We start from the raw sequence: 12,149 nt of genomic DNA on the forward strand, positions 1-12,149 counted from the left end.
CCACCCAACCCCAGCCCACTCAAGCACCTCCCCAGCTCACCCCAACCCACTCCAGCTCACCCCACCCAACCCCAGCCCACCTCTGGTCACTCGATATTTGAATTTTGAATGATACTGCTGCCATCTGCTGAATGCCATGTGAAGATGTTGATTTATATTACTTGTGTGCATTTAAATGAAAGTTAACTGGGAGTACTTTACGCTGTACCCTCATGAACCACTGCATCCAGCCAGCCAGCCTGTCCCCAGCTTTGGAACTCTCATGATAGGTCACGCAGTTGCTCCTTGACAAACTTCATGACTTCTCCGTTCCATCAATCCTGGTGCTGCAGTTGAACCAGCTGAATTAAAGGCTAACATCTTCTGTCCTAGATGGTATTAAAATTTATGCTCATGTCACTTTCATTTTATATATGTGTAGACTCACCTTCCAGCCGGCCAGGGAGCGGCACAGCCCTCCTTGATGTCACTCAACGAAAGCACTTGGTAAGTCATGCAGACTCCTTTTCATCACATCTAGCCATCTACCTATCCTTTCAAACGCACACATAAGACTAGTGCATGCTAGCTGTAGGACCTACATCTCAGTGGGGCTGGTTCTGGAATTTTTGTAGGCTAGGAGTATAAAGCCCTCCTAATTTTATGTTACAAAGAATTGTCAATTTCAATTTTGAAAATGAGATTTCTAAAAACCTCCCCTTCAATTATTCTGTGTTCAGGCCAGATAATGTCAGATTTTCTTACCTGAAAGAGCTACTGGGAGCGGGATTTCTTACCAGCAAATTCTTCAACCTTGCAATTGTGCTTTGATCCAATAAAGCATGACGTGTTAATATGTCAACAGCTTAAATTAAAAATGCCTAAATGAGTGTACACATTCTCCATGGAACAAAAGAGGAAAAGTATGTGCGTTCACACATCATCCGGCATCAAGTGGTTAAACACGAGATAACCCTATTCGCTTGAATTCTGCCCAAGTTGCAGAACTTCCAACTCTTTTTTTGGTTCAACTTACCTAGTTATGACTTCAACTGAACTGAAGCGTGCAATTTTGGTTCATTAGTTATGATGTCCAAATATTGACTTTGAATCCTTTGAACTTTGACATGTATAACAATCCGTCTGCATGCTCCCTGCATCCCAGTTTATATTTACAAAATACATGTACTTATCACAAGATGTTTTCAGCCCAGCAGCATGCTTAGTGTAGAAACCTTTGGATGCGCATGTTACTGATGTGTCCCTCTTTGAGTTCAGGAACACTCTTTTAGCCAGTTAAGTGCATTTGTGAGCTGCTTGTGAGCCTCAGTGGGCGCACCAAGTTTGCCCAAGTTCTCACCAACACACCAATCTCACTCTCTCTCTTCCACTGAGATCATAGAAAGAATGAAATTTGCCTGTCATGTTGTCTGAAACTTTCTTCAGGTTTGAGTGCAACAGTTCTGTGACATTGAGCAGTCTTCTCCATCCGTAGTGTAGGAAGTATTTTTGTCACTTTTTTCCTTGCACAGAAGCGACCACATAGTGGTAAAGTTTCCCCAATGCCAATCAAAGACGTGGATGATCTTGAGACCATCTGATGGCCGCCCCGACATGTGCATTTGCATTGGACAGATAACACCACCAGAGCATGAAGAAGTAACTATTTCCAAAAAACGAGACACGCATCTTTCATTGATTGTCTAAAAACTGCAGAGATCGGTTGATTGAAAAAAAAAGAAGTATTGGTGACATTTGAGAGCTTTTAAGATAACTATTGTGGTTAGGAATTTGATGTTGATGCTGCATGGCTGAAAAATAACGTTGTCCCTCCGTACATAGAGCATCTTGTTTTATTTTGAAAAAGACACACAGTGATTGAGAAAGATATGCATTATGGTAAGTTAACATTCATTTCTCATTTTACTTCTGAAAATACTTTCATGTACTCACGATGCACGAAGTGAGAGTAAACGAGACGTGGGTAATAGAAATAGGCCTACATGTATGTTAGGAGGTTATGAATACGCCATCTCTTAAGCCGCAGTTAACCATTTTGATATAAAAATATATTTAGGAACGAGTTTATCTGTAGTGTAAGGAGTTATAAACCTAGCACTGGTGTGAAACACCTCAATTCCTGTAATATAAAAATGTATCAAACTGTGAGTCATTTTGCTTGTGAGCAAGTTCATAAGTGTGACGTTTTAGTCAGCTATTGTAAGATTTTGATATTCCGCTTTTGTTGCTCTAACCAAAGTAAGAATTTGTGGAAAAAAAACGAGCCTTATTAAGATATCAAGATGTAGGATTTGACGGGTGGTGTAGTGAATTAATTGCATTTCTTTTTAAAAGATATTTATATGTAGATTGTTATGAGTGGCATGAATGTAAAAATATGTATAGTGATTATCAACAAACTGCACTTTAAAGAATACTTTTCTGTACATAAGATACAAAACTGTTCAACTTACTAGTGACAAGTGATTGAAAGCAGTCGATTGTATATTGAAAGCAATATTTTTCGAATAGCATATAGTGTATATTGCAGTTTAAAAAATATATTAATACTTATTTAATAATGCATATTTAATTTATTTCAGTGTATTGTATCAACAGTGTATATCTTCCTTTTAGGAATATTTTGGCATGGAAGTTAATTAAAAACAACTAACATGTAGTTGCACTTTTCGAGTTCATCTTGTGAATTTCAAACAGAACATTAGAATTTTGGCTCATGTTTATGTTAGTATCGCAGATAAATGATGTGGTCACATTTACATAGTGATGTTATTTCTTATATTTCACTTTTATGTTGGTCCAAAAGAGAGATACCTGGGTATGACTAGTTTAGTTCTGTGAAATTTTGCTGAGTACCAAAAAAGTGTTGAATGGAATCAGATACGAGAATGTTTCAACTTGTTTCTGATTATAAACAAGATACTCAATCTTAAAAACCACCAACTTGAAGATATGAAATGAATACACTTTGATCGACAACTAAAATCAGTGTTTATTTTTCTCGGCCATTAGTCAAGTTACTAAAATGTTCCGATTTCAAACGTAGAATATTCAAAGTGAAAACGTTGTGTGGGTACGGGAGCGTATAAGGGGCATTTGAAAAAAAAGTGTTTCTCGCAGCTTTTGCACGTGGCCCTTGTACTCTTCCGTACTCAACCGTAATGCAGAAAAGATTATAAAAAAGTCAATAACGAAATAAATAATGTGCTTGGCCGGTCTTAAACATTACTTAGTGACCTTCAACCTACGAACTCTGGTTTCAACTCACACATAAAATTTTGCAATGGCCTGGACATACAATCGGGTTTCTCATAAAAACTGTCATTATTACTGCGCATGACGCGTGCATTTTTGCATTGGAGTCGCATGAAGTGTTTCTCCTACTTGCCCTTCGCTGGGCCCAGCTGAGACGCAGGCGTCAATCCCGTCAACAACACGTGCCGCTGAAAATTCTCTGACCGTCTGAAGGCCGCGTCCGTGCCGTGCAGTCGGTCGAGAATGCCCAGAGCTCCGAAGTTACTGACAGATCTGAAAGCAATGGATTCCGGAACATATGAATCAACCGATAAATCTCTCTTGTGTTTAATCATAGGTCCTAAAATGTTAAACTTCAAGGGATTTTGGAATATCTTGCTTGCGTCATGCCAATACAGATGGTGCCTAGCGAGAAGAGTGGCGTACTAGTTAGGAACTAGGATCCTGGAAGCAGAGTCCACATGCAGGCAATCCACCTAGTAGAAACTAGAGGTAAAAATTGAGTACCCATTAGTGGCCAATCCCGGGGCCATCGAGGTCTTCGGCCCCCCCCTCCGGTTCGTTCTTTCTATTGCCATCTTTGATAATATCCCCGCACATCGCAGTCCCCTGTCCATGGTGCATCAAAAGTTGTTTCGAGATGAATTGCCGTCTGAGCCCTCCCAAAGACAATTCCTGGGTGCGCATGGCCAATTTGTATCTGAATGTGCACAACTTTATGACTGATCACGATGACGCTGTCAACTGCATCTAGTTTGTGTGGAGAGTCCACACGGAGTTGAACTTATAGAACTTACTTGAGATGGTGGAAGTCGTGAGCCTGAGTTGACGGGAAGAACGGCAGGTGATAGCCGGAGTGGGCCAGCAGGCTGGAGAAGGTCCCAATGGCTAGCCACAGCCACAGGACGGCCACGTGCGAACCGGCGATCAGCGGCCCAGCGGCCATGGGGGCCAGGTTGGCCACCACGTGCTCCACCGGGTGCACGTCGAAGTTGGACACGGCGAACGGCGCGGTGTACTCGTGGTGGCGCTTGTGGATTCGCTTGTAAAAGAAGCCGTGGTGAAACAACCTGGAAAATATAACACAAGGAAACCGGAAAACTAAACAAGAACTGTAAAAAAAATTCTGTATTCATACTAGAGTTGGGCTCATCAGAGTGTTGTTCGCCAGATCCCAGTAGGAACGAATTGGGCACATTAGCGTCACCGCCTGACATCTTATCATAAACGTCGGTCAGAATGACGTCGGTGCAATGTATGACATGTGGCGCCTCCGCATGTGATGGCATCGGTGCTTACGTAAATTAAAATGTTCGATAAACAAAAACAATATCCATGTACATCTCTTAACATGGAAATAGCGTTCAATAATGTCAGAAAGTTTCACTTCAAAATTCAATATTTGAAAACGGAAATGACGTTTTAGTTTCTTAGCGCTGTACCTTTTTCCGGTTTCTCCTGTGCCATTTGGTGCATACAGGTGACATCATCCAGACACGCATTTGACCCTAGTGCCATATAAGATAGCATCTGTTTAACGCACAAAGTTACCTTTGATGTACACCTGTAGGCCCACAAGTATTGCAAAAAAACACCTTTAAATAAAGGTGCATACAGGCCTATTTACCGATGGGAGTAATAGAAACCGATTTCCTCCGCTGCCAAGAACACCAGCATCTCTAGGAGCACGGTGTGGAAGTCGGGCAAGCGGGTGGAGGCGCTACACCCGCGCATTTCAGCCAACCAGGCGTACCCGAGAGCAAAGGGGAGCCCAACCACAAACTGATTGAATAGGGTCCCCGTCACCGCTTGCCTGAGCAGAGCCGGATCCACCTGGTGAGGACAGGACAGGTAATGTTTTTGAACCAGTCCAAAAAATCTGAAACCTTCAAGTCGAGGGGAATAAATCTAAAGTGTTGTGTTCTTGATGAAGTTATTTATATTTGGCGTTGTCTTATGCTCCTCGTGAAGGTGAACCACGCCCAGGAACAAGTCATGATTATGTTCAGGATAGCGGGGCGTCTGTCAGCCATCTTGTCTGCTCAAAAGTGAATCCTATTTACACAAGTTCCGTCATCAGTCTTAAAAAATGTCTCAGTTACTTTAAAGTTTGTATCATACAAGTATAGTATCAGGCAATTCTTAGATTTCCTCTCCGAACATCTGCCATGTCGATTCCTAATCCGGTCCAAACAGCATCAATGGGTTTTAATAATGCGCAGTAAAATGTGCCGGCTGGAATCCTAGATTAAGCGCCTGGATTTAGTTTTGCTCTTGTTCTGCTGTGTCGTGATTCCATTCGTTGTCACAGTTCACTTCCACCCATTTGAGTTGAAAGAGAACAGAAAAGTTACACTGTACTTTGTACAAAAAGTGCTGAAAACAAATCTATGACTCACTGTGCACTACACACATGAAGCCTGGTTTCCATATCGACGTACGAAACGCAGAGGCAGCGCAATCAAGACGCAAACTGCAACGCAGACATATGGAAACGTGCCAAACGGAAGTGTCGCCGCAGCGCAGACAAACGCCAACCAGCCTGCGAATGGTCGGCAAAGTTGAGCCAGGTTCAACTTCGCCGACTGTCTGCATCGAGTAGCCATGCATGTATCCCCATACAAACACGCGTGCTGGCTCGGACTGACGTGCAACGATGTCCCTCTCGCTTGGTTCCACGAAATTTGTCCACTTCCTCCTTCAGGGTTAAATCGTCACCGACATCATGAACTAACACTCGGTTGCAAGTGTGTGTCAGTTCAAGAAAATAGCGCTAGCAACGTTTCCGGGCCGTTTTCCAATACTCGACTTCCTCTCCGTCTCAAGCTTCGTCCCCGAAACCAATCCCCCAATTGTGAGCCTGAAGCGTTTAAATCAAATTGAATTACTGTAAGTTTTTGCTCTCTTGCATCTTATTTGATGTTTTGTGGCAATATTAGACTAATTAGTGCGCTTACAGCGCTATAGGCCTTTTGCCCTTTACACTGGCCAAAAAAAAAAAAAAAAAGACGCTACGATTTCAAACACATCTCTAAACACTTCCTTATGCCAGCTGTTTTTGCGTTTCATGCACGACCTGGGCTTAGGAGCGCGTTTGAACGCTAAGCGGGTTTTGCAAAGCTAACAGCGTGCCATGGAAAAATGTTCAGCGTTTAAACACATTCCTACACACATTTCAATGCAAGCACGTATCCCAGGTTAAAACGTGTAACGTGGGTACCGAAAATAAAATCTAAATTCACCAGACCAGCCCGAATTACAGACGGACAGCACGACCCACCCTTGGTCCTTATTACCGGAGTGGGGAAAATAACGAAAAATTCGCACCACGTACCGGTATGTTCTTGTCCTGTTGTATCTTGTATTTGTGAATCCAAGATGGCTTCCCAGTGGCATCAACAAACAGGAGTCCGGACACAAGAATCCAGTAAACCACTATCGACACCAAGAGTGTCCCTGTCGATGGGGTCGTACAGACAGAAGGTGAATTTTTTTTTATAAAAGTTGTCTGTGAAACAAAAATACTGTCCAGTTTCGGGCGGAGATGCTGCGTCTCTAGCTCTGAAAATATCGTAATCATGGGCGGGTGTGAGAAGAAATAATTTTTAAAGAGTAACACCACTTCGAAGTGGTTCACTCAAATACTTGCAGTTTCATGTCTTTTTTGAAAACCAAATGACCAACAGAGCAGTGGCGTAGCCAGGATTCTTAGCAACGGGGGCGAGTGGCCTGACTGGATGTTTGAATATACATAATCGTGATTACATGGGGGGGGTCGTGGGGCCTGCGCCCCCCCCCCCAGCATGCCGCTGCAACAGAGCACATCCAGATTTCTGGTAGAGCAAGGTTGACTCATTGGTAATTGTCACAGTGTTTATGCCGTGCGTGTAGGACTTGATGCTGCGAACAAAGCGCGTTTTTAAAACTGCTGATACATCATTCTTTTGTCAATACGTATAAATGGAATGGTCGCTCTGCGTTACTCAAACTAGGGCCTAATGGTGCAGAAAGTATCCGCACATAGCAACCAAGAGACCGAAAGAAAACGCAAACCTAGAGAAGCGATCAAGAACTCGTCTCCGCCAAAGAGGTTGTAGACGCACTCGTACTGTCTGGTCCAGAAGCAACCGCTCGCTTGCAGTAGCTCATCTAGGAGCCATGTCAGGGAGTTTTTGGCGGCAGCCACTACCACCAGAATGCTGGTCGTTATGACGACCAGCATCCTGATGCTCCCGACCATGCTGCCTTTCTCGGGGTCCTGAAGGATTGAAGGTGAGAAACCCTGTTTGAACCCAATGCCTTGATCTGACAACAAGAGAAGCGGGACCACTCTACAGTGCGGCCCCTCTAGCGACCAACTCAATTGTGTCTTTCATAGGATTGGCTCGAGGTCTATATGTTGGATATCGGTGTTGGTCCATCGGTCACGACCAAACGACCGCAGTTTGAGGTCTTGAGCAGCAACAATGACCAATATACCACAGATTCCGACGCCTGCATGTAGCATCAAGGATAATGAGAGCACTGGATTTAAACAAATAAGCTGCATATAAGTGATTATAAACATGGACGGGGAGGCCGGGGACCTACGATAGACAGACAGTCTCAATAATTATAGAGACATTTCAAGTTGCATTATCCTGCCATGGTGGATCCAGTGGCGTAGCTAGGATTTTACTAGTGGGGGGCACAGGGGAGGCACCAGTTCTCAGTGGTGTGTTTTTTGGGGGGCAAGATTTTGTTATAGCCTTTTTCAATATCCATTCATCCGTTTTTAGTGGGGGGACCTGGGGGCACCGGGAATTTGTGAAGGGGGGGCACGTGTCCCCCAGACCCCCCCCCCCGTGGCTACGCCCCCGGGTGGATCTCATGTAAAATCCCTTACAATAACGGCGGCTGGTGCGCAACAATTTCTAATTATATTCAGCATGGTCCTTACTTCCCATACACGACATGCGATGATTTTGTCCGAGACAATCTTTTTGTGCGTTATATTTCTTCAACGTCTGAAAAACTGTTTGCCATCCTTGTGGGGTTGACTGTATTCAAAAGTGAACTTCAGAACAAACATTTCTGGGAAGACTTTGAATCAATCAGGGAAGACACTGATGGTCATTTCATGCGTTTTTCTGTTTGAATTGTGAACCAAAAATTTGCTCATTGAAAACATTTCTGAGAAGGGGTTGCTTGTTAGCCCATTGCCATGCGCCTACACAATCACTTCCCAAGAAAAGGAACATTTAGGGCCGGAAAATATAAACTAAACACGAAGGCCTTTCACAGTTTGCTCATGAATGAGGAGCTTACTATAAGCTAACAACCTCAAGAGGCGCCAAGAATACTTATTAAAACAGCAAATCAAACATTTGAAAACAAAATTCAGTTTCACGAATTTAGTCCCGTGAGTTCAGTACCCCTACACCGGCTCTGGCAACATCCTCTGATCATGGCAGAGTTGGGCCAGGATAGATTTCTCCCTCTCGAGTCTGCATGATTGGAAGACCTGAGGTGAAAGCTACAGTCCGACAAAGAAGCAGTGGAGTCGGGAAATGGACAAGGAACATGGGTACAGGCCAGTGCTACATTATCAACCTTCATATGATAGTCTTCACAATATAACTACGATTAGATCGGCTTCGATTAGGGGAATGCTAGGTATATGGGCAGGTTACACAGTCACAGTTTCAACCTCAAACGTAACGTCGGGAGTTACACGGGTAGGCCTAGGCTCAATGATATCTGTTATGACGATAACGGTCGAGAAGTGCGATTTGCATGATCTCCGGGTTGATTATTAAAGTTTACAGGGGCTGTGCATGTAAATGCATTTTAAATGGAAAGACAATTAATGTACATTGTAAATGTATTACTATACGGAGCTTCTTGACATTGAGCCCGATCAATCTGGAGATCAAAAATACTGGAATATTACTGAATGTCAAGTCAGTATTTTACTATTCTGTAGTCACTCCAATTACGCCAATATGCTTACTGGCGATTCGAAGCATTATGTTATAGTCTTGGACTTGGGCACATCAGCCTCTATACTCGCTTATGGTAGATCCCGCGAGAAGGAGTCTTGAATTCACAAAAACCTACCTTGTTTTCCGCCATACCCGTTTTCCTCGGCAGACTTGCAGAGAGTCCTATTTAAGCGTCGAAGCGCCCGTCACTATAGGTCGAATATGTCGAATGTCAGAAGTGGAGTCTGGTCCATCGACGGCCCGTCGAGGTCGTCCCGTGCGAATGTTTCCACTGGTATTTGGGTGTGCGTCACGAAGAGCGATACGAACGTGACCGGTGTGTATAATTTCGCGTTCAGAGAGGCGGACCAGTACCACATTTTCGGAAGAGGGGGTTGAGTGCGTGGCAAACTGGTGTGCGATTGTAATGTGTAATTTTACTGGGTTTTCTCAGGTAGAATCTAATGGATCTTTACACGCCCAAGGAGAAGGGAAATGAAATATAAGCCCCCCCCGGCTCCCCACCAAAAGAAATTTTACTACCGTCGTATTTAATGGGGGAAGAGAAATAGGAAACAGCATACCCTAACCGGGATTAAGAATTAAGTGTTTAGGGGAAAAAAGCAACGACACATAGAATCAAACTTGCTTTTCCAGAGGAAAGAAAATAAAACAAAAAAGAAAAGGTGTTTAGTATACTATCCGTTTTGATTTTTTTTTGGGGGGGGTGTAAGAATTCGTTTTGGAGCAGCACCAAACTGAATGCACTGGACCCCGACTATCGCTTTAAGGGGAATGCGTAGCAGAAGGTACGACTCCGTTTGAATGTAGGTGAAGGAATGTTACATGCAGGACTTTGATACATACAGATAGTCACAGCAAGTTGACTAACTGAACTGTGGCCCATTTGTTGTAGGCCTGGTGAATGAAATCGGGAACTCTAAGATTAGACCTACTCACTAATAAATTCATAATTATGCAGGCATGCGCACAAAATGGCCTTGGCGGCAAGGGCATTGAAAATGCACAGGGGTGCAATTGTGGTATTTTTCTCTCAGGTTTTCTGGCGTTGTTCATTTTTTTTCTCCAGGAAATCCCATCAAATCGTTTTTTTTGCCAGAGTTACTGATCTAAGCGGGATTTTTTCCGCTTGTAAATCTTTCTACAGAGCACTAACAATCCCGCTTAGATTAGAAACTAATAGCAAAAACGATTTACTGGGATTTTCTGAAGAAAAAAATGAACGAAGCCAGAACACCTGAGAGAAAATGATCAAAAGCGCACCCTTTGCATTTTCAACGGCCCTTGCTGCCAAGGCTATTTGAGCGCATGCGTGCATAATTAGGAATTTATTTGTGCAAAGGTCTTCTGAAGGATCTCGATCAACGGCGGCGGAACGATTTTCAAAGTTGGGCATCAGCCATTAATAGGATGATCTACCTCCAAAAAATGAGGGGTCATGCCCCTCAGTCAAAAAGTGGGGGCCACTGGTCCCCTCCACCCCCCTCCGCCGCCACTGATCTCGAGTTGAGCAGACGCTTCGCTTAACAAGCAAAAACCAAGGGAGGTTGCGAAACTGGGATTCAACTGAAATGTATTTTGCACCAGGCCAGGCAGTAGACATGTTTCCGGCCCACGTTGTTTGTAGAACAATTTCTTCCTGAAAACTTTGTTGAAAGATTCACAAGTGAAAATGAATTCGAATGAAAAACTGTGCAGAATGTTCGCGATACCTTTAGTTTCCCCATTAGTAGGGGATATTTCGGCACCACTGATCTCTATAATCGATTTAATTATTCAGATCAGTGTCAGGCATCCAGAATAAAGCTATTACTGCGGTAGCGCAAGGCTCGCAGACAGGTGATGCACGCGTACGTTACATACCCTTCGACCGATCGGGTGCTTTGAATTGCTAAATGCGCGCACGCGTCAAGCCTATCCGGTTCGTAAGTGACTTCGTCACAGAGGCAAACGCGCCACGATTTGCAGACTCTCATTGGACAATCGCTTAAAGCGCGCGTTAACTTCCGATTCTATGGTTCCATGTAAACGGCGATCGATGCACGTAACCCTATGTGCAGTGCACGTGTGCAGTGGGCGTGGTTTAAACTGAAGTGACGTCACACTTACGAACCGGATACGAGCTTGCATGGGCGCTAGAGAGTACCGAAGTGTGACGTCAGTGTGAACCAGAAAGGCAGTGCAAACGAATGGAGTGCGCGCGCGTGTTGGTTCACGCGCGGGTTCTCGCGCTAATGCCTTTTACACACTAATTGTGCGCGTGACGTATTCACTTCGGTACTCTATAGAGTTCCGAAGTGACTATGTCAGGCGCACAAGTGTGTGCGTAAAAGGCATTAGAGCGAGAGCAACAAAAATACTGAGAAACCACCCCAAAACATATAGCCCTCTTGTTGTTCTTGAATATCGAGATTAAAATTTTGTACAAATTTTAAGGATGTGAGAAAAAACAGAGGGTCCACACACACAAGAATGGCATGCTTCAATTCTCATCATGCAAATATTTTATTTACTGTAGGCCTATTTGCAGTGCACGCAATTCTGTATGATTAGTCGTTTCTAAGTTTGGACTACCAACATCATTCCAGGCCTATGACCCCCGAGCTGGATCAAGAGAGCGCACAACTTTCTTCGCAACGGAGGCTCCTTTGGTCGGAACTGCACTTCGCTGGTTCACAAACGACTATGAAACACACGCGTTACGGTTGCGTCACTACCAGCAAAATCAAAACACTTCCCCAATAAGGCTCCTTTCAATGAGGGGGTGCTTCTGCTCAACGCGAATACAAAACGAGGTTAGCAATCATGATGCGAGCACTCATGCTTCAGCATAAATACTTCATAAATATCTTAACTAGCAGCCAGTGAGAGTGGGAATTGGAAACTGCAGCCCGATTGGCATGAGGGGGT

General features: G+C 43.9%; 2 protein-coding genes across 5 annotated transcripts in view; one reads left to right on the top strand and one right to left on the bottom strand.

Annotated features, from left to right (window-relative positions):
• LOC110978732 (uncharacterized) overlaps positions 1–3,203 on the top strand; it is a 39,814-nt gene extending 36,611 nt beyond the window's left edge. For all 4 annotated transcript variants that reach the window (XM_087148682.1, XM_087148685.1, XM_087148684.1 and 1 more), the window contains 2 exons: positions 422–486; positions 1,512–3,203. In XM_087148682.1, coding sequence (XP_087004808.1) covers positions 422–486; positions 1,512–1,580 — 134 coding nt within the window. In that variant the 3' untranslated portion in view covers positions 1,581–3,203. The remainder of the gene's footprint in view (positions 1–421; positions 487–1,511) is intronic.
• A 15-nt stretch (positions 3,204–3,218) lies between these two features.
• Positions 3,219–9,544, bottom strand: LOC110978733 (fatty acid hydroxylase domain-containing protein 2-like). Its single transcript, XM_022233962.2, has 6 exons — positions 9,355–9,544; positions 7,309–7,513; positions 6,590–6,711; positions 4,883–5,088; positions 4,053–4,325; positions 3,219–3,528 (listed from the first exon to the last, which is right to left on the bottom strand). Exons 1-6 carry the CDS (start codon positions 9,367–9,369, stop codon positions 3,381–3,383), a joined length of 969 nt encoding a protein of 322 aa, XP_022089654.1. The 5' UTR covers positions 9,370–9,544; the 3' UTR covers positions 3,219–3,380.
• Between the last annotated feature and the right edge of the window lie 2,605 nt (positions 9,545–12,149).

Source organism: Acanthaster planci, linkage group LG18 (genome assembly GCF_054643075.1).
Source record: "Acanthaster planci isolate LZ-2023a linkage group LG18, COTS_SCS, whole genome shotgun sequence".
NCBI lineage: Eukaryota > Metazoa > Echinodermata > Asteroidea > Valvatida > Acanthasteridae > Acanthaster > Acanthaster planci.